The 19344-nt window shown below is 36.2% G+C and overlaps 1 protein-coding gene across 1 annotated transcript; it reads right to left on the bottom strand.

The window, feature by feature from the left end:
* Positions 1-14874: 14874 nt before the first annotated feature.
* LOC140167754 (uncharacterized) lies at positions 14875-19344 on the bottom strand. The gene is made up of 4 exons (XM_072191046.1): positions 19325-19344; positions 17422-17812; positions 15780-17240; positions 14875-14883 (listed from the first exon to the last, which is right to left on the bottom strand). The coding sequence occupies exons 1-4, from the start codon at positions 19342-19344 to the stop codon at positions 14875-14877; spliced, it is 1881 nt and encodes a 626-aa protein (XP_072047147.1).

Genomic DNA, 19344 nt, shown 5'->3' with positions numbered 1-19344 from the left:
GATTTAACACTATGGGGGAAATAAAATTTGGAAGGATCTAACGACGTTTTAAATTTTGAATCTGAATGTGAATCGCAAGGTTGTTGCAGAACTTTGCTTGCTTTATACATGTTACATGATGAGGTTATACTTTTATTTACCCAATCAGTAATCTTGGGCATACTAAGCACGCTAAGTGAAATTACAATCGTACATGATACCCGGGACATGATACTAGTATTATACAAAATATAAATATAAAAAAATACCTTAGCAAAGGCTTACAGGTACATGGTCTTTTTAACGCGAAACTGATCCGGTTAAGAACTCAAATGCAGAACAGTCTCTGCTTTCTTTCACGCATGCGATTCAATCACGAAATCCACTTTTGTCTACTTGACAATATCTTAGTGCCAAATGCGACAGTGTATTCCTCGTAACTCTCATATTGTCCGTTTTTATCTTCTCACGAGGTAACAGTTGTAAAACTGGATTATAAAGAAGATGGTAAAGCAGTTGAGTAAAGTCCCACTGATTGCGGTTTTCAGACTTGAAACATTGCCTACTTAAAGGTTGCCGTCGAGCGTGTGGGTCTAATACACCACGAAGGTTACGCAAACTATCCTCATTGTCCATCCATGGAAGAAAGAGATAAGAAGGAACCACAACGAACGCATTCACTTTGTCCACTCCCTTTACCGACATTTAATTGACATTGTTATTCATGAGGATTTACTTTGATCAATACCCCGCGTTAAATAGGTGATTGGTATTGTACCCCATGTATTTGCATGTCTTCTGGAGCGTGTCTGAAGGATGATTTGAACTAATGACCTTCCGTGCAAGCACTCTATAGGATTTTCTCTGGTGACGTGATCATCGGTCATTGATGGCCTACATCTTTTTCTTCCATTTCGCCCAATTTTCCCGAACTTTGATGACTTTTTTCTCAGAGTTGGCAGTCTTTGGCACTGAAACGAGTTAGCTAGTTACGATTATACACATATAAACTATTAAATTAAACAGGTTTCATGTACCGGACTCAACCGGAACATTGTACATTATTTAAGAACATTTTGCATCTATTTTTCATCGAAAAAGTCACCAAAATCTTACCTTATTTGCTAAAGATGAAACTCAGCAAAAAAACGGCCGATTTTGATGACCTTTTCGATTTTTTAAAGGACATTTTCTACACAACACGATCAAGAAAACAGTTTGACTGTAGATCCCAAAACAAAGCTACTATACATGTTCAGAGCATCAGTGAAATTCCATAATCTTACTTCTGGGTAGCGTTTGTTTGTTCTTGGATGGGTTTGTTATAGTTTTTTTTTTTTTATTTTTTTCGCCAAGCATCGATCGCGGTAAATGGATCATACATGAAAGTAAGTACCATTGATAGCTTTTCTTTTCATGCGTCAATAGATAAGCGGATTAAAACTTGGCCGATCGAAGTCGTTGTGGTTCCTTCTCATCTCTTTCTTCCATGGTCCATCCATGGCATAGAAGCCATGGATGGACAATGTGGATACATGGCATATATAGACATTTCACCCGAGCTCGGCTCTTTAGATATTTAAAAGGCATGTGCAAACTTAAAATTTGCATACAATAGATTGAACGGTTAAAGGCCTATATTTAAGGGCTGTGCAATATCTTGAGTACCGGTGGTGGTGAATTCGCCAGATTGGTCTGCCAAAAACCGCTGGACCCCCCCCCCCCGACATATACAAAATTACCACCCTTTTCGATCTGCCAAAATGCTTGCAACCCCCCCACCTTTGCCGGCCAAAATCAGAGCCCCCTCCTCTATAATTACCACCCATGGGGTACGCATACTTATTGCACCACCCATTATTTTATAACGAAATTGTATATACTGTTGGAAACCGATCATTTAACATAACAGCTATTCAATTGCTCATCTAATCCAATATAGAATTCCAGTCAAGCACTGTCTGAAGATATTATTAGTGCCCTCTAGCAAGGTTACGACATCAATTAATAACAATGTATTACTGAAATAAGAATTGGACATATGATAATTAGGAATTGTCATATACTGATTTCTATTATCCTTGGCCGCGCCATGACATGAATACTAAGTGATGTGTTTCTAGGGATAAAATCACGGGGAATTCCCGTATAGACCCTACGTCACTCGTCCTCATTTAAATATAATTCTGCTCACCGTAAGGTAACACGGGGCAATTCGCGTGATAATAAAATAAAACAGGTTATATGTGACCATGTGTCTTATATTGGAACCCTTAACAGGGTGGAGGCATGACATTTTTTCTTGAAAAAGAAAATGAAATGATACGAGCCTTAATGATAATTTCTAAATGAAGTTAAATGATTACACCCTTCACATTGGTCTTGGTTCTTTTTAATTTGATATCAAAACCAGGATTTCCCATTGACGCAAATTAATTCTGTCAAGAAATAGATTTGATCCATCCTGACCAGACTGGCAGAAATATTGAAGGGCAGAAATATTGAAATAGAGACGACACAGAAACGTATGGCAATATTTCAGACCAGAAAGGCACAGGGGTGGAGCTTGTTCAAAACCGTAAGAAAAGAACAGCATGGTGGAATGACACAGTGAAGGAACCCATCAAAGCAAAGAAAACACTCTCTAAGCAGTGGTCCAAAACAGTCTCAGAGTGATTATGACAAGTTTGAAGAAGCAAGAAAAGAATGCATGAATTGGGTCAAAACAGCTAATGCATCTTTGCAGAGATATGGAGAAGGTTTCATGTACAACAAAAGATATTGACATGTACAACTTTGGTACAAACTTGCCCGCCATGACTTGACTATAAAAAAGCCGCTTCAAATTAATTGCTTTTTGTGCTCTCCCGAATACGAAATCGGTTGTAAAAAAAAAAAAAATCGGTAATTAGTAACCACTACGTGCACATGTCATGGCGTTATTTTCAAAATGATAGTTTCTTGTTTTTTTGAGGGGGAAACAGTCATGGCGGGCAAATTTGTGTCACTGAGATGTACATCGCAATATCTTGAGCGAGCGAGTCTGCGCAGCGGTAGTTCCCTCGCCTTGCACCACTAAGGTCCCGGGTTCAAGCCCCGGCCGTGCCCAAGAACTATATGGTCGAATCCAACGAAAAGTGTGCACGGCATGTTCAGGGCCATAACTTAAAAGTATTAATCAATTGGCATTCGTTTTTGTATTGTGTTTATTCGCCTTGATCATACGCTTCGCGCCATATATAATAAGACCCCCTTCTGTGAAAAACTTAGACACAGAGACACCAAAACATGCTATTTTTACCCATTTTTTCAAAATATTTCTTAAAGTATTTTTAAAAACATCTAAATCAGTTATGAAAAGAAGTCATTGGATTGAATCTAAATTGATTTCCTGAAAGGTGTGTATTCAAAGATTGCCTGTTCAATTTTTCACATATTTGTACATAATTATGAATTTTTTGTGATAATTTTTTGAGTGGTATTTTTTTACATTACCTACGAATACAATTTTTCATAGCACTAGATATATCTTTAAAAATGGAAATCACTAATAAATGCGCAATTGATACAAGCTTTGATATGTCCAATACTGAAATGCATTGCATTCGGACATCTTTATTATTGTGTTTAGCTGCCAGAAATTCTAAATGGCACAAAGGTAGGTTTGGTAAAAAATATGCATTACCTCCGAATACATGTTAAAAGCTGTGCCATTTCCACAAAGTGAGAGAATAGTAAACAATAGTTAAGCAATAGGTGCAGGGTAATACACTCTTTATTTCTACCAAGTTTCAATAACCTGCGTTTAAATGTTTCTGAGATGTCAACAATAAAAGCAAGTATTCGTAGGTAAATTTCGGTAACCGAATGTTACCTACGAATACACTTTGACATCATGACAGTATTGTGAAACACCGCCATTCATGCCAATGCCCATATTGGTACATAACGAAGGCCTGTATGTTTGCTATCAAATCATATGTCAATGAAAGTTGCGAATTCACATACATGCCCACCATGCAAAACTGAATACGGCTTAATTGGTGAAAAACATGTACTGAAATAGACGACAGTCTGCTCATTTGAAAGAAAAATCAGATTCAAAGAAGATTAGAAGGGGATAAATACTTGGATTTGTCAACTGTCATGTGTGCTTCATTTTAAATGTTTACCGACCTTCTGGTTTCTGAGTAATTTGTGTCCAAATTGATTTATTCGAAGGTAACTTTTGACGTTTTCGCTAAGGTTACCTACGTATACCATGGAAAAACGACTGTTCTCATTGTCTCATGATCTAGACAACACATTGATGGACCCTGGTATAAAGCTAATTGTAGTTGCCCTCAAACGAAAGGCCACAAGACGTAACTGACTCCAAGATGGACTTCACAAGTCTGCAATAACGGTTTTAAGCGATTTGTGTGCAATTAAGCGAAATTAAAGTCACTTTAGTGCCTTTGTTTCTTACTTCAATCCTCTTTCAACCGCTGTGAACCGACATTATTAATACATGATAGAGTCTAAAGTATCAATAAACGCACATAAAGAAAATAATACATTCAAAGTGCTTTATAAAATGAAGTTTTGATTGCGATATCCACCAAAAGTCTAATTCTTACCTACAAATACTGAAATGTTACTTACGAATACAGCATAATACATGACATGTGTAATGAAGTGTCCCTACCAATGGAAATTAATTATCAAAAACTTTAAGCGGTACCCCAGGACACTATTATTACCCATATACGGATTCATTCAACAATTATTTATTATGTAAAATTGCTGATTAACTACTTGTATATCAAAGTGAAGTGGTCAAAATCTTGCTAAAAGCATCAAAATTTTTTTGATCTAAGGTAATAGCATTTATTCATTTGGACGTACCATCTGAAAGAGATCTAAAAACTATCATTTTATTAATTCATTACCATAATAGCAAAATTTAAACCTATAAACTCAATATAGATATTGTTAAATCGCTCATGTTACCTACGAATACCCGGGTTTCTTCACCTTTTCATTGTATAAAGCGTTAGGTGTATGCGTATAATTCCTAATATTCTTGAAAACATATATCATACTCGTTCTTATACAATGTGTAAATTGATTCATACTCATTTGATAAATAAAATACAGAAACTGACCTAAACTTCATTTTCAAAAATAAACTAGCATAAATTGACTAAGATCATATTGATCGCGTTATTAAAATAAAAACAAATATTTCCTGGTTGAGCTAGCATTTTCCTGACACCCTGTGGTCTACATTACACGAAAAAAGCGTTAATGGGAATATTCCATTTGTTTTAGGCTGATTAGTATTGTGATAGTGAAAGCATCCTAGTGGTATTCGTAGGTAACATTGGGTTTTGATAACACATTTACTATCACACGTCCTGGATTTATTTTTCAAGATTAGTAATGGCACTTTTGGTTCCTATAAGGCCAATATGTCATCAATCAATGGGCAAAAGGAAAAAATTGTGGAGACATCTTTATTTCGGACATTAATTTTTGGCCCGTGGACACTTTTGGTTGGATTCGACCATATGTACAATTGGTTTATGCCGATTCCATGCTCACTCTCGCAGGTTTTCTCCTGCTTTCAAAAATCGGTGATTAGTTGTTTGGTTATCAAAAACTTCCTTCACCCAATGGAATTTGGGGAGCTGCACAGTTAATTGGTGGATGTTACAATCCAAGTGCGGATAGGTTTGCGCTGCAACCGGCCGCGGCCTAGTTGATGCGATCTGATTGTTATGATTCACCATGGCAGCGAAATTACAGCGCTTTGAGTCCTATTAGATCTGGAAAAAGGCACTATATAAATCAAAATTTATTTATTATTTATATCTTTTGTTGTACACACACACAGGTCATCAATGAGATAGCACATGAAGCTTTATTATAATGATTTCTTACCAAAAAAGAACCATATTAATAGTTACACTTTCCATGTAGTGTAACAAAATACAACAGATAGATGGAACATGATCTTGGACAAGGTGTTTGAGCTATAGTAAAGGTTGGGTCACGTTTCCTTCTCATATTGAACTGACTCAGACTATAAGTACCTACCAGATAGGTGTCACCTATTCATTTGGATTGAAACTATTTTGAACTAACTAATTTATTTTAGCTTAGTCCGGGCATTATTTAGATACGTGGAAAATCTTCAATACGACCATTATTGTAAAGAACCTCGCTCTGCGTAATGTGGTTTCAGTGCGTATTTTAGATTACTATACACATCCCCATTCCACCCACTCCATGTAGTTGTTGTCTATACTGCCCTCGTTACTGAAGTCGGACCCTGGTTGACTGATGACGTTTAGATTTCTGTCCATAAACAACATGTTGAAACAGAAAAGAGAACAAACACGGAGTTAAATTATATTCTCATAATTTAAAAAATAACAGCCTCAAACAGCTGGAAACTATCCTGAACCCATCGCCTCTTGATGTCTTCACTTTCGGTAAGAGTGTTACTTTTCTCATCATTTATAACGTCCATCCTGGGGTCCACTTCTTAGTAAGTTATTTGGCAATACCAAAAGCTATTTTTGAGTCACCCTTACATCTTTCCATTTCCAAACACTTCTTTTCGATGTAGTTTCTTTTGTCCTCCTTAACACTCCACTCGCTCCGTGAAGTTGTTTTCTATACTGCCCTCCTTACTAAAGTCGGACCCTGGTTGACTGATGGCGTTTAAATTTCTGTCCATTAAAACAACAATAACATGTTGAAAAAGAAAAGAGAACAAAGACGGAGTTAAATTATATTCTCATAGTAACATGATTTTCTTTGGTACACGTATTCAAAATGACAAAAATAGAATATAATTGGTATATCTAGCGTAATTTATTTAACTCTTGATAGCAAATTGTGGCAAATGTTGTGTTTGCTGTAAACGTATCTCTTCTGTGTTCAGAAATAAGTTCAATTATAATTATATTGTGTAAAACGTAACAGCGTCAATGTGTGACCCGATTGTGTAAATGCTGATGGTGAGATAGGACATTTCGTATTTCCTTTATAAGGGCACATTTGAGGGTAGGGTGTTTGAGACAACTTGTGTTACTGTCTTTCTGTATGGGTGCGAGTCTTGAGCAATCAACTAAGGACATGAAAAAAAGATCAATGCCTTTGCAACATCTTGCACAGAGTCATGTTAAACATCAAGCGTGTGCATCGGATTCCAAATCTACAATCTGACCAACACCACTCCACTGGTTGCCAGAGCCAAGACTCATCAACTCAAATTTCTTGGATATACTGCGTCTTACAGATGATGAGCCTGTGAAAAAATATGCCCTTTATATTCAACCACATGGGAAGGGGACTTCAGGACGCGTAATGTCTTTCTGCAACCATTATGGGCCGCAATACGATAATATATAGTACATACATGTAAGTATATGAGGCTAGATATAACACGAGTTTATTACCATTATTATTTCCTCTTACTTAATAAAATAAAAAGAAAATAATTAGAATTAAAATTCTACAACGGTTTACCTGGGGTTCGAACCCACAATATATGGATCTATCGTCTAATGCCTATTCCACTGTGCAGAAAGGTATTTGTTTATCATACTTATTGATTACCCTAACCCTAACCCTAACCCTAACCCTACCCCAACCCCTACCCCTAACCATAACCCTAAGGATCTAACCTTAACAATAATGCATCTTGCCTCGGACTATGTGGTTAGTGATATATTGCGGCCCATTAGTGTTGCCGAAAGAAATTAAGCCTTAAGACGGCCATGCACACTGTACTTGCAGTATGTCCAGCACCTCCATGGCGATACTGAAGCGATGCTGCAGCCAAACAAAATTGTTTCCCTAGCCCAAGATCGCAGGAGTTGGAGAAAGCTTGTACTGTAGTCGCCTGCTCCGCAGTTGACTGATGATGATGAAAAACGACTGCGTGGGATACCCCTTACAGAGTCAGAAATGGCCAAATCATTGTAGCCCTATTTTTCTAAAGTTTCAAAAAGGAAAAAAATGTGTTTATTTATTTATTTATTTATTTCATTTTTTTTTTGGGAAGTGGTGGACGGGAGGACCCCTTATTGTTATAACTTGAATTGAAACTGCCATTCAACATTGCCTTTATCACTTGCATTTGAAGCCATCAAGAATTTGTGATTAAAGGGACGCATTCCTACACCTCAATGGCAGCTATAGCTGGGTCCCCGTCGGCTCCATCTCACCTAAAATGTGAAATGATGCGACCTTGGAGGGTATTTTAAACTGCATTCTATCACCCGTGTTACACGTAGACAAAAGAATGATGACAGTTTACAACACTAAACTAAACACACAGACGCTCCAAAAGCACATCAAATCATTTGGGTACTATAAACGTAATTTATTAATAATATGGACTAAACATCTTAGTATTTAAAGTGGCGGATCCAGAACAGTCAGGGGGGACTTTAAACATAAAGTGAACACCATTTCCCAATTGCGCGTGGCTGAGAGGCTAACTAGTAGGGACACATGCGCCGTGTGTATTTCATGCAACATTTAATACAGAGTTTTGTATGCATTTTTTTAATTTTAATGATTAACTTTTCTATGTAGCTCTGTACTTTCATCGAGTTGTCAAAATGATAATTCAATAAAATGGATTGGCATTTTAAATGAAAATCTACCTTTTTAAGTAAATCCAAAAATTATTATTATTATTTAGTACATTTTATAGAAATTAATTTCTTGCAATTGTAAGCACCTGTGTGCATTTATGTATTTTTGCAGAGTTTGTATTCGATTTTGCATTCTGATTAACATTGTTTAAAGATATTACCACAAACTTAATGACATTAGTGAACCTGGTGTGTACTTTCATGGAGCTGTAGATAATAACAAATAATGCCAATTAAATGAATTTACATTTACCTTTCTAAATAACTCAAACCAATTTCTTTTCGGATTAACATTTCATTAAACATAATACCGTTAACCGGGCATTAGTGAACCAGACGTGTACGTGTACTTTCAACAAGTGGATTGACATTTTATATGAAACCTATCAAGATACAACAGCAAGTTGTCGCCACGATGATAGTGCGTCAACAATTGAAAAAATTGTAAAGGAATTATGTTATTAAATTTTACGTTTTAAGTTGAGATGTACCACAAGGGTAAATTCTTGGACCCCTATTATTCATAAACGATAATAAATACATCAAAGAAGTTCGCATTCAATTTTCTCTGCTGATTAAACAACAAATTATATTTAATTTTGATAAAGGTTTTTAACACAAGTCTTCACATACATAATGACAGCCCGTGAGACAATTTCACTGACCATCCAGGATTTGAACCTGAGAGCTTCGGATCTAATGTTATCTGCGGTTAGAGGACAGTTTAGAGAACTCTTTTTGCTGGTTGTTTGGTTAAAAAAACCATAATTTTTAAAATATCGGGATTCAAGCAGGCGACCCGCATGGTGTGCAAAAGACGTTGCAAATTGTCAATGAAAGAGCTTATAAATTAAAATCACGGACATTAAGCTCCACAATAGGCATCTACATTCCAAGCGGAAACGCTTTTCAGAAATATACCCGTCTTTTTTTAGCAATCGCTGAAACCTAAATATGCAATTCCAGGCGATTTGTAAAAAATAGCGTCAGCATATTTTACTATGAATTTGGGACACCGAAACAAATGCTTGCATTGGTGCCAGACCTATTATAATGATACGATAATTAGGCCCCCAATAATGGCTTTCATTTTAACCGTTATTTATTAAACTGAGATTTTTACTTTTTGAGAAATTAATGAATTTATCGAAAAACCTTTCGGAGAACGCTACTTTAATGATCCCATCCCTTAAATAACATTACGTTAGAATATTTACAGTACGTAAACAACAAATGTTTTTGAATGCTAGGAAAATGTTTTATACCCTTTATATTATATGTCCTTTATATAACTCGACATTTAAACGCTTTCTGGCAACCTTTTGTAACTGTTTGCGAATGATGTCGAAAACGTGTTGTATTTGTTGGGTATATCAACTTGTTGTTTGTCAAATAAATAAAAGAAATATAGACAACCCGACTCTCAATCCCTTCAGGAGAAGGAAAACTAAAAAAGTACATCACTAAAGGTCAAGAATCCACACACTATTTCTTTTATAATTTTGAAGGTCATATTAACTATCCTTCATGAATTCTATGAAAAAAAACCACATCTTTGATCGGTTGAATAGATTGAATCACCACTTTAGAATATACAACTTTAAAGGCTTTTCAACATTCATATAAAAGAAATTATCACAATTGAGATCTCACTTCTTCAGTTCTGTTAGAGCCAAGTCTTTATATCTAGACATTAGCAAAAAGTCGTTAATTTAATTATTTAGTATTTTCATCATTTTAAGCTTTTGATGGATTGAGTCTTCATTTTCTTTCATGGTACATTAATGCCTTTTATTTCTTTTTTTAGTGATCGCAAATTCAAACAAAACATTTTGAAGTTGTCTCGATATGCGCTACAATAACATTATTGATATTTCATGCCCCTGGCGTATATTGTTCTCACCACATCATTAATTTGAAATAAGTTGATTTTATTAAGATGCAAGACGTATCTAATGCGCTCTTCTCAAGTTTAAACCTAACCGTTCTGCTATTTTGATTAAATTTGTTCTAAAACACTTGTTACAAACATTCGTTTTTCAATACCTTTTGTGTATGTCCACAGCATTAGTTTCAAATAAGTTGATTTTATTAAGTATTAATACAAGATGTATGCGGATTTATAAAAGTAATGTACTCTTCTCAATTTCAAACCTAGCCGTTCTGTTAATTTTATTAAATTTGTTCTGAAACACTATTTACAAACATTCGCTTTTTCATATTTTTTTTTATTTAAAAAGGAATACAAATACAATGCTTTGCATTGAATATTTGGTTGTTTTTTACGAAATGTTCTTATTAAAACCTGTTTCGTTTGCATTAAGGTGTATAACAGGAGTAATGGTTCTTATTTTCTATTAAAGGACAACAATATAATACTTCGACCGTATTCACCATTCATTAGGGTCAGTGACCTACTGTAACAATCATAATGTGTGAAGGGGGAAGATGGGTCCCCGGTTCGAAATACCGAGACAAAATTTACAAACTTTTGCAATTAGCGTTTCTTTTTGTTCTTTTTTTTTTTTTTTTTTTTTGACCGGCATTAACCCCATTTTTTGCCTATTTTAACATTATAATGATCCGACTATTAATTTCTTCAGGAGATGGCAAACTAAAAAGTACATCACTAAAGGTCAAGAATCCACACACTATTTCCTTTATCAATTTTCAAGGTCATATAAACTATCCTTCGTGAATTATATTAAACACATCTTTGATCGGTTGAACATGTTGAATTATTTATAATAATATACAACTTTAACTCTCACCACGCGGGTGTAACTTTGTGGTATAACCTTTTTAAATTAATCTTGGTAAGATTGTTATACTTTGTATAGTGTATACATTTATAGTTAAAAGCATTTTACCAAATGAAAAGAGGCTTCACTACCTATTCTAAATTTTATTTGTGCTCTCGTACATTTTCCCTTCAGATATTGAAGTATTTCTCGTTTGTATATAAAAGATACATTTCATGAATTTGATAGTGAAAATTTAAACATTTTTTCACATAGTTTGCTCAAAATATAGACCGTTTTGAAAATCAATTTGTAGCTTTCCTAAAATCGTCTATTTTTTACATTCATTTCATCAACTTTGCAAGAGACGACTTTCATTGAAGTCATCTCGGATATACGTACTGTTTAGGCTTACTACTGATGGACTCAACTTCAGTGGCGTAGCTTGAGTCACCCTGGGAGGGGAAAGCGGCTCGGGCATTGATTGGAGGGACACAATATACAATTATGTTTCTTATGAATATGTTACAACATGGCTTTAAATTGACTTGTTCTTTATTTTAAAGTTTTAAGCGTGTAATGGGTCGATATACCATTTTCTTTTATCCATTATAAATAAAACTTCGTAATTGATCGCAAAATCTAACGATAACATACGAGCTGCGGTTAATAATGTAGTAAGATCATTGTTTGTTACATCCAACCGGTTGCACCATCCGTGTCTTTCCGACCACAACATTAGTGAAACAATGCATGGACATTAATGATTACGGATTGAAGTACTCATGCACTCTTTCAAGATCAAACCTAGCCCTTCTACCATTTTGCGATCATCAAGAAATGAAAAGCATTTTATTTATGAAGTAGAGATCTTATTCGGATTATGATCAGAATGGAAGCCAGTCAACAGAACAAATGCTGAATGAGGAGCTTGTAAGATACTTTATCGAAAGCTTTAGCAAAATCGACGTACACCATATTAACCTACATAGCGTTGTCCACGATAGAACTGATCTCATGAAATTACCTTACGCAACCGAGTAACCAGGAATCGGTCTTATATGGAGCCACCTTGAAGGTGTCTATCCTTTATTGCAGGGAACATCATAATGAATACCACACCCTCCATAATTTTGTCACAGGTATACAGAAAACACAAAATTTGTTGAAAACGTTTTCAACATGTTATATTTTGGGTTTTGGTTTTGATAAAAACGTTTTAATAACATCACATGTCGAGTTATATAAAGGTCATGGAAACGTTTTAAAACGTTTTGTATGAAAACACACTACAACAATATTTTCAATTGTTTTCAAAATGTTATCGTTAAATATTTTTTACAAACAATTTTTGCCAAATATTTTGTCAACACTTAAATAACATTACGTTAGAATATTTACAGTATGTAAACAACAACTGTTTTTGAATGTTAGGAAAACGTTTTATGCACAATATATGTCATTTATATAACCATACATTTAAACGTTTTCTGGCAACCTTTTGTAACCTTTTGCGAATGATGTCGAAAACGTGTTGTGTTTGTTGGATATATCAACTTGTTGTTTGTCAAATAAATAAAAGAAATATAGACAACCCGACTCTCAATCCCTTCAGGAGAAGGAAAACTAAAAAAGTACATCACTAAAGGTCAAGAATCCACACACTATTTCTGTTATAATTTTGAAGGTCATATTAACTATCCTTCATGAATTCTATGAAAAAAACACATCTTTGATCGGTTGAATAGATTGAATCACCACTTTAGAATATACAGCTTTAAAGGCTTTTCAACATTCATATAAAAGAAATTATCACAATTGAGATCTCACTTCTTCAGTTCTGTTAGAACCAAGTCTTTATATCTAGACATTAGCAAAAAGTCGTTAATTTAATTATTTAGTATTTTCATCATTTTAAGCTTTTGATGGATTGAGTCTTCATTTTTTTTCATGGTACATAAATGCCTTTTATTTCTTTTTATTAGTGATCGCAAAATCAAACAAAACATTTTGCAGTTGTCTCGATATGCGCTACAATAACATTATTGATATTTCATGCCCGTGGCGTATATTGTTCTCACCACATCATTAATTTGAAATAAGTTGATTTTATTAAGACGCAAGACGTACCTAATGCACCAAGTTTAAACCTAGCCGTTTTGCTATTTTGATTAAATTTGTTCTAAAACACTCTTTACAAACATTCGTTTTTCAATACTTTTTGTGTATGTCCACAGCATTGATTTCAAATAAGGTGATTTTATTAAGTATTAATATAAGATGTATGCGGATTTATAAAACTAATGTACTCTTCTAAATTACAAACCTAGCCGTTCTGGTACTTGTATTAAATATGTTCTGAAACACTCTTTACAAACATTCGCTTTTTCATATTTTTCTATTTAAAAAATAATATAAAGGCAAAGCTTTGCATTGAATAATTGATTGTTTTTTAAGTAAAACCTGTTTCGTTTGCATTAAAGAGTATAACAGGGGCAATGGCTTTCATTTCTATTAAAGAACCACAGTACTTGGACATTATTCTTTTGCCGATTTTTTTTTCCAATACCGAGATTTACATTTAGCATGGGAGAATACACACCTGATCCTATATACACGCACCCCCATCGACACTGCACCTAATACCCACCCCATAAGCACAAAAGATTAAAAAAAAACCAATGTAACGTTAATAGTATTAACGTTAAGGGTTTTTATGGCAAAAACATATTTTGTGTCTTTGTGGACACAGCGATTGTGCGACGTGTTACCAACCTCAAGATCTCACAGGGTCATGCACAAAAAATATACAATGGCTATATACAAATAATAATGTTATCACAAAAGTGTCAATTTTGATTTAAAATTCATGATTTAGCCAAAAATTACTCATTGATGGATACATCACATACATTGTATACAGTATTAAGCTTCATTTGAACCTGTCAATTACTATAGTTTACACTTGAGCTATTATTTACCTATCACACGCGCATTTATTACTTATTGCGAAATATTAGTCTCTCTATTTTCAAGATTAAGTGGAAGAATAAAGTGTTAGAATTGGCCTGGTGATAAGAACTGCCATCAATCATTTTCTTTCTTTCTTTCTTTCTTTCTTTGTTTGTTTGTTTCTTTGTTTCTTTCTTTCTTTCTTTCTTTCTTTCATTCTTTCTTTCTTTCTTTCTTTCTTTCTTTCTTTCTTTCTTTCTTTCTTTCTTTCTTTCTTTCTTTCGTTCTTTCTAACACTTTCTTTTTTTCTTTCGTTCGTTCTTTCTTTCGTTCTTTCTTTCTTTCTTTCTTTCTTTCTTTCTTTCTTTCTTTCTTTCTTTCGTTCTTTCTTTCTTTTTTTTTTTTTCTTTCTTTCTTCTTTTCTCGAGTCGAGTTTGAGTTCGAGTCATTTGAATGTCGAGTCGACTCATTCGGGTCTAGACAAGAGGTAGTTGAGATTGAAAAAGGACCCAGATAAGGATGCATTTTGTCACCTCAACTGTTTGTTACTTAGGCTGAAAATATTAAAAAGAATGTGGCAGGTGGGTGTTTCATGACATGACACCAAATTCGGAGAAACAGTCAGAAATTTCACCACAAAGTACAGACTATACAGATGATACAGCACCTATTGAGCTTGCTTACTTGCTTATTTCGGGTGGTTTTCCCGAACCACGACAGCTCTCCATATCCTCCTGTCCTGCATCGCCGTTCCCAGGTCAGATGCTTCCAGTCCAGTGTCTTGCTTGAGTACATCTACATATGTAAGGGGTGGTCTACCAGGGTTTCTTGTACCATGTTTGGGTGCCCAGTTTATCAGGTTGGCGACAGGTTCACTCTTGCTCCTGAAGCAGTGGCCAGCGAAGCGTGTTCTCCTTTCTCTGATCTTCTCTGAGAGCCTTGGGAGGTCTCCATACAACTCTTTGTTGGTTATGTGCTGTTTCCAATGGATGTTGTACACTGCCCTTAGCATACGGGTGTAACAGCCATCCAGCTCTTTGGCTAGTTTGGGAGTTATGGTCCAGGCTTCACATCCGTACGTTAACACAGACTCAACTGTTGCACTGAAGACCCGCAGTTTGAAACTCTTTGGTAGAGCAGACTTCCAGATCTTACTTAGGCTGTTGCATGCTCTCCAAGCGGCTGCCTTGCGTGTTTTGACATCATGCTCAGTGCTAGCCATCCATGCTCCTAGATATTTGAAGTCTTTCACCTCATCTAGCTTTGTACCATTATTTGTGCAGATGTTAACTTGCTGTTCTTGGTTAAAGGACATGAACTTTGTCTTGGTGGCATTCATCTTTAAGCCGACTCTTCCGACTGATGCTTCTACCCTTTGTAGCAGTTCCTGAGCTTGTTTTATTTCTTCTGACAATAGGGCGATGTCATCAGCGAAGTCCAGGTCGGTTACCACTTCTGGCCCAACTCGTCTGCTTTTTCGCCTTTCAAGCTGGAATCCTAGCGCTTCTTCCTTGCCATCTATAGCCATTCTCAAGGCATAGTCAAGCACTATCACAAACAAATACGGGGCAAGAGTATCTCCTTGTAGAACGCCAGCTACGATGTCAAACAGCTCAGTTTCACCATCAGGGATCACTTTGGCTCTGGTTTTCTTGTACGTCCTGCCAATGGCATCCACAAGTTGTTTTGGTATCCCATAGGCTCTGAGGATTTGTAGCATCTTGCCTCGGTGAATAGTGTCGAAGGCTTTTCGGAAGTCAATGAATGTTATAATGGCTGGTAGATTTTTGGCCTTCACTCCTTCTAGTATCCTTCTAAGAGCCAGTATGTGGCTGACAGTAGTTCTTCCCACTCTGAAGCCATTCTGGTTGTTTCTCAGAAGTACGTCAACTTTGGGTCTTATCCTGTTGAGTATCAACCTATTGAAGGTTTTGGCCACTATTGAGGAAAGGCTGATGCCACGGTAATTACCTCCTTGGCTTAGGTCTCCTGACTTAGGTATTGGGATTATGTTAAGAATAGACCACTGATCAGGCATTATTTCTTTCAGCAATGCATCGTTGCAAAATCCTAGCACCAGGTCATCCAGGTCACATCTCTTTAAGACTTCTGGTGGGATGCCGTCTTCTCCACTACTCTTTCCTTCTGCTATTGCTGTCTTTGCCTTTGTGTATTCTTCATGGCTAAAAGGACCAACCTCAATCGTGAGATCATCTGTGATGGGCTCTATCGTATCATCTTCTCCCTCTATATCTGGGCAACTTCCTAGTAGGTCTTTGAAGTGATGATACCAGTTGCTAACCCTTTCCATCTGAGTGTCTCCTTTCAGCTGGCCCCTCATTGACGATTTTCTTCCTGTAATGTCGTTAATCAGTCTCCAACTCTGACTGTGTTTACAGTTGTCATGAGCCATTTCAACTTCTCTCAGCTTGATGTTGAGATCATCCTCTATTGCCTGATTATAGGCTCCTGCTAGATCAGACTTAGCCTGATTATAACTGAGCCTGTTGTCTTCGGTTGTGCATTCTTGATATGTCTCATAAGCCTTCTTGATTTTCTGTCTTGCTGTTGTTACTCTGTGATCACTTGAGAAGCACGCCTTCCTGATTTTCTTTCCAACAGGGATGATCTTCTCTGTTGCTTCTGCAGTGGCGCTTATGAATCTCTCATATCGCTCGGTTGCATTTTCATTGATGTCTTCTAGAGGCTGGAATCTGTTGCGTACCTCAATTGCGTATTGCTGCTGTAACTTGTTGTTTGAACACAGTACCCTCCAGTCGTAGTGTTTCTTTCTTGACAAAGCCTTGCTCTTTCTTAGACTTAGCCTGATCCTTGCAGTAACGATCCTATGATCAGATCCTATGCTGGAAAAGGTGCTATACGCTTCAGCGTTCAGCAAGCTGTTCTTCCACTTTTTCCGAATCAGAACATAGTCCAGTTGATATTTGCTTCCCGTAGGGCCTCATGTACGTCCACAGCTTTCCATTCCTCTTTCGGAAGTAGGTATTAGCAATTATGAGGTTTTTCTCTATTGCCAAATCTACCATATACTTTCCATTTCTGTTGGTTGTGTCATGATAGGTATAATTTACATCTCCAGTTCCAACTCTACCATTGAAGTCTCCTACTATAACAAGGACATTGTGAGCTGGGATGGAATCAATGGCTCTTCTTAAGTTGTCATAGTGTGCTTCAATGTTGTCTTCATTGTCCACGTTAGTTGGACAATAGGTAACTATTACTGTTGTTGCTGGGTTACCCTGAAAGTTGGCAGCCAGGATACGGTCTGTGTGTTGTGTCACGCTAGCTAGTGAGCTTTTTGCACTAGAACTGAGAACGATGCCAACTCCGCCAGTTGCTGCACCTGCTCTATTTCTGACAGCTGAAGTTGTAATTAGCGTCTGGCCAAGGATGTTCTCATATCTGACTGGTTCCTTATGGACTATACGATGTTCCTGTATCCCCAGGCCCCAGCTGCAGGCTCTAAATATGAATATTAAGGTTAGCCGAAAGGTTTTTCATGCGCTTGATTTCAGAGGGGCGTAAGTTCATAACAGAAACAGCCATGCAGAAAATGAACAAGCGTACCGGGAGGTATAAGACTACTTTAATAATTATAATAGAATATCGATCCACGGTCAAGACATGAAACTTGGCTCAGCTCTTGCTTGGAGCTCGTGATGCGTGCGGGGGAGGGGGGCACAAGCCGTTTTGGCAATTTTCATAAGGATTTTATCAATTTTAAAATCGATTGGGGGCACTTCCTCTGGCCCCTATGCCCGCCCCATGAAGATACGCCACCGTCTAGAAAATGTGTTGATAGAGCTTTGATATCTTTGATGAAATAAATAAATAACATCAACAACAACATCACAAAGCAATTATTTGTAAATCGAATTTGGGAATATTCAACAAGACAGACTTAGCAGGCCTACTAATTTCTGAATTATATAAAGTGAAAAACAATCAATCACTGTAGTCAGCGAATCAATCAAATATACAAAAACTATAAAAGAAAGGAGCAAGAAAGAATAAAGAAATAGTGAATAAAAAAGAAATGGAAAAAAGAAAAGGAGAAAGAAAAGAGGGAAGAACAGAAGTAAAAATGAGAAAAGAGGAAAAAAACCCGAAATTTCAGCCACACGGGGACTCGAACCCACAAAAATTAATCATATTAGATTCAAAGTCCAACGCTCTATCCGCTCGGCTACACATCAGCTAACGCAATTGATTGTCCTCGAAGGGGATATATAATTATAATTTGACGCAATGACGAGATTACAATTGCGTCCGCATAATGGCTCTTAGAATAAACACGCATGTCGGCGCTGAAATTTTGGACGAACCTGATGTAGAAAAACCTCGTTTTTGCAAAACTAGCTTCAATTTGGAGTGAAAATCAAATGGAATAGCAATTGGCAGAATGTTGAGAAATAATGTAGGTATTCAGATGTCTAAATTAACGTCCTGTAATCAAGATATCGATAATTTCACAAACCAGCTTTTTCTCAAGCAAATTCTCCAAAATTTCCCCCAAAAACGGGCTTTTAAAATTTAATCGGTACTGTATTTGGTTCTTCCCCATGGCAACATTATTTCTTTGATCTATTTGTAGTACAATACGAAAAAGAAGAAAACAATCACTCGGCGTGAATTTATACGGGGCGCACATTTGAAAAAACCGTCATGGAACGTGTTTTTGATCTTGTGAACATAGTACGTAAAAATGCTTTAAACGAAGGATTTTCAAATTTATTCTAAAAATTTGTATATAACACACACAAAAATGTTAAGCTACATCCAATGCACCAACATTTCACTCGCTGCGATATTTGATTACTGAGAAAACTCTGTTTTAGAGAACAACTTTATACGTCTTTTATACGTTTTTTATACGTTTCTTCGTATAACCTTAAGCATGCAAATCTATGTTTGCAAAAGTAAATCGTAGACTCGACAAAAACATTGCGACGCTTAAATTGATTTTGAACCTACAGGAGCCCTGATGACGTCAT

The sequence above is a fragment of the Amphiura filiformis genome, chromosome 13 (genome assembly GCF_039555335.1).
Source record: "Amphiura filiformis chromosome 13, Afil_fr2py, whole genome shotgun sequence".
NCBI lineage: Eukaryota > Metazoa > Echinodermata > Ophiuroidea > Amphilepidida > Amphiuridae > Amphiura > Amphiura filiformis.
This window is presented reverse-complemented; position numbering and strand designations above follow the sequence as displayed.

Coding starts and splice junctions, on each gene's coding strand:
- LOC140167754 (XM_072191046.1), bottom strand. CDS start 19,344: ATGACGTCATCAGGGCTCCT. Junction 17,813..19,324: donor ATGACGTCATCAGGGCTCCT/GTAGGTTCAAAA, acceptor ATTCATATTTAG/AGCCTGCAGCTGGGGCCTGG. Junction 17,241..17,421: donor GTAGAGTTGGAACTGGAGAT/GTAAATTATACC, acceptor ATTCGGAAAAAG/TGGAAGAACAGCTTGCTGAA.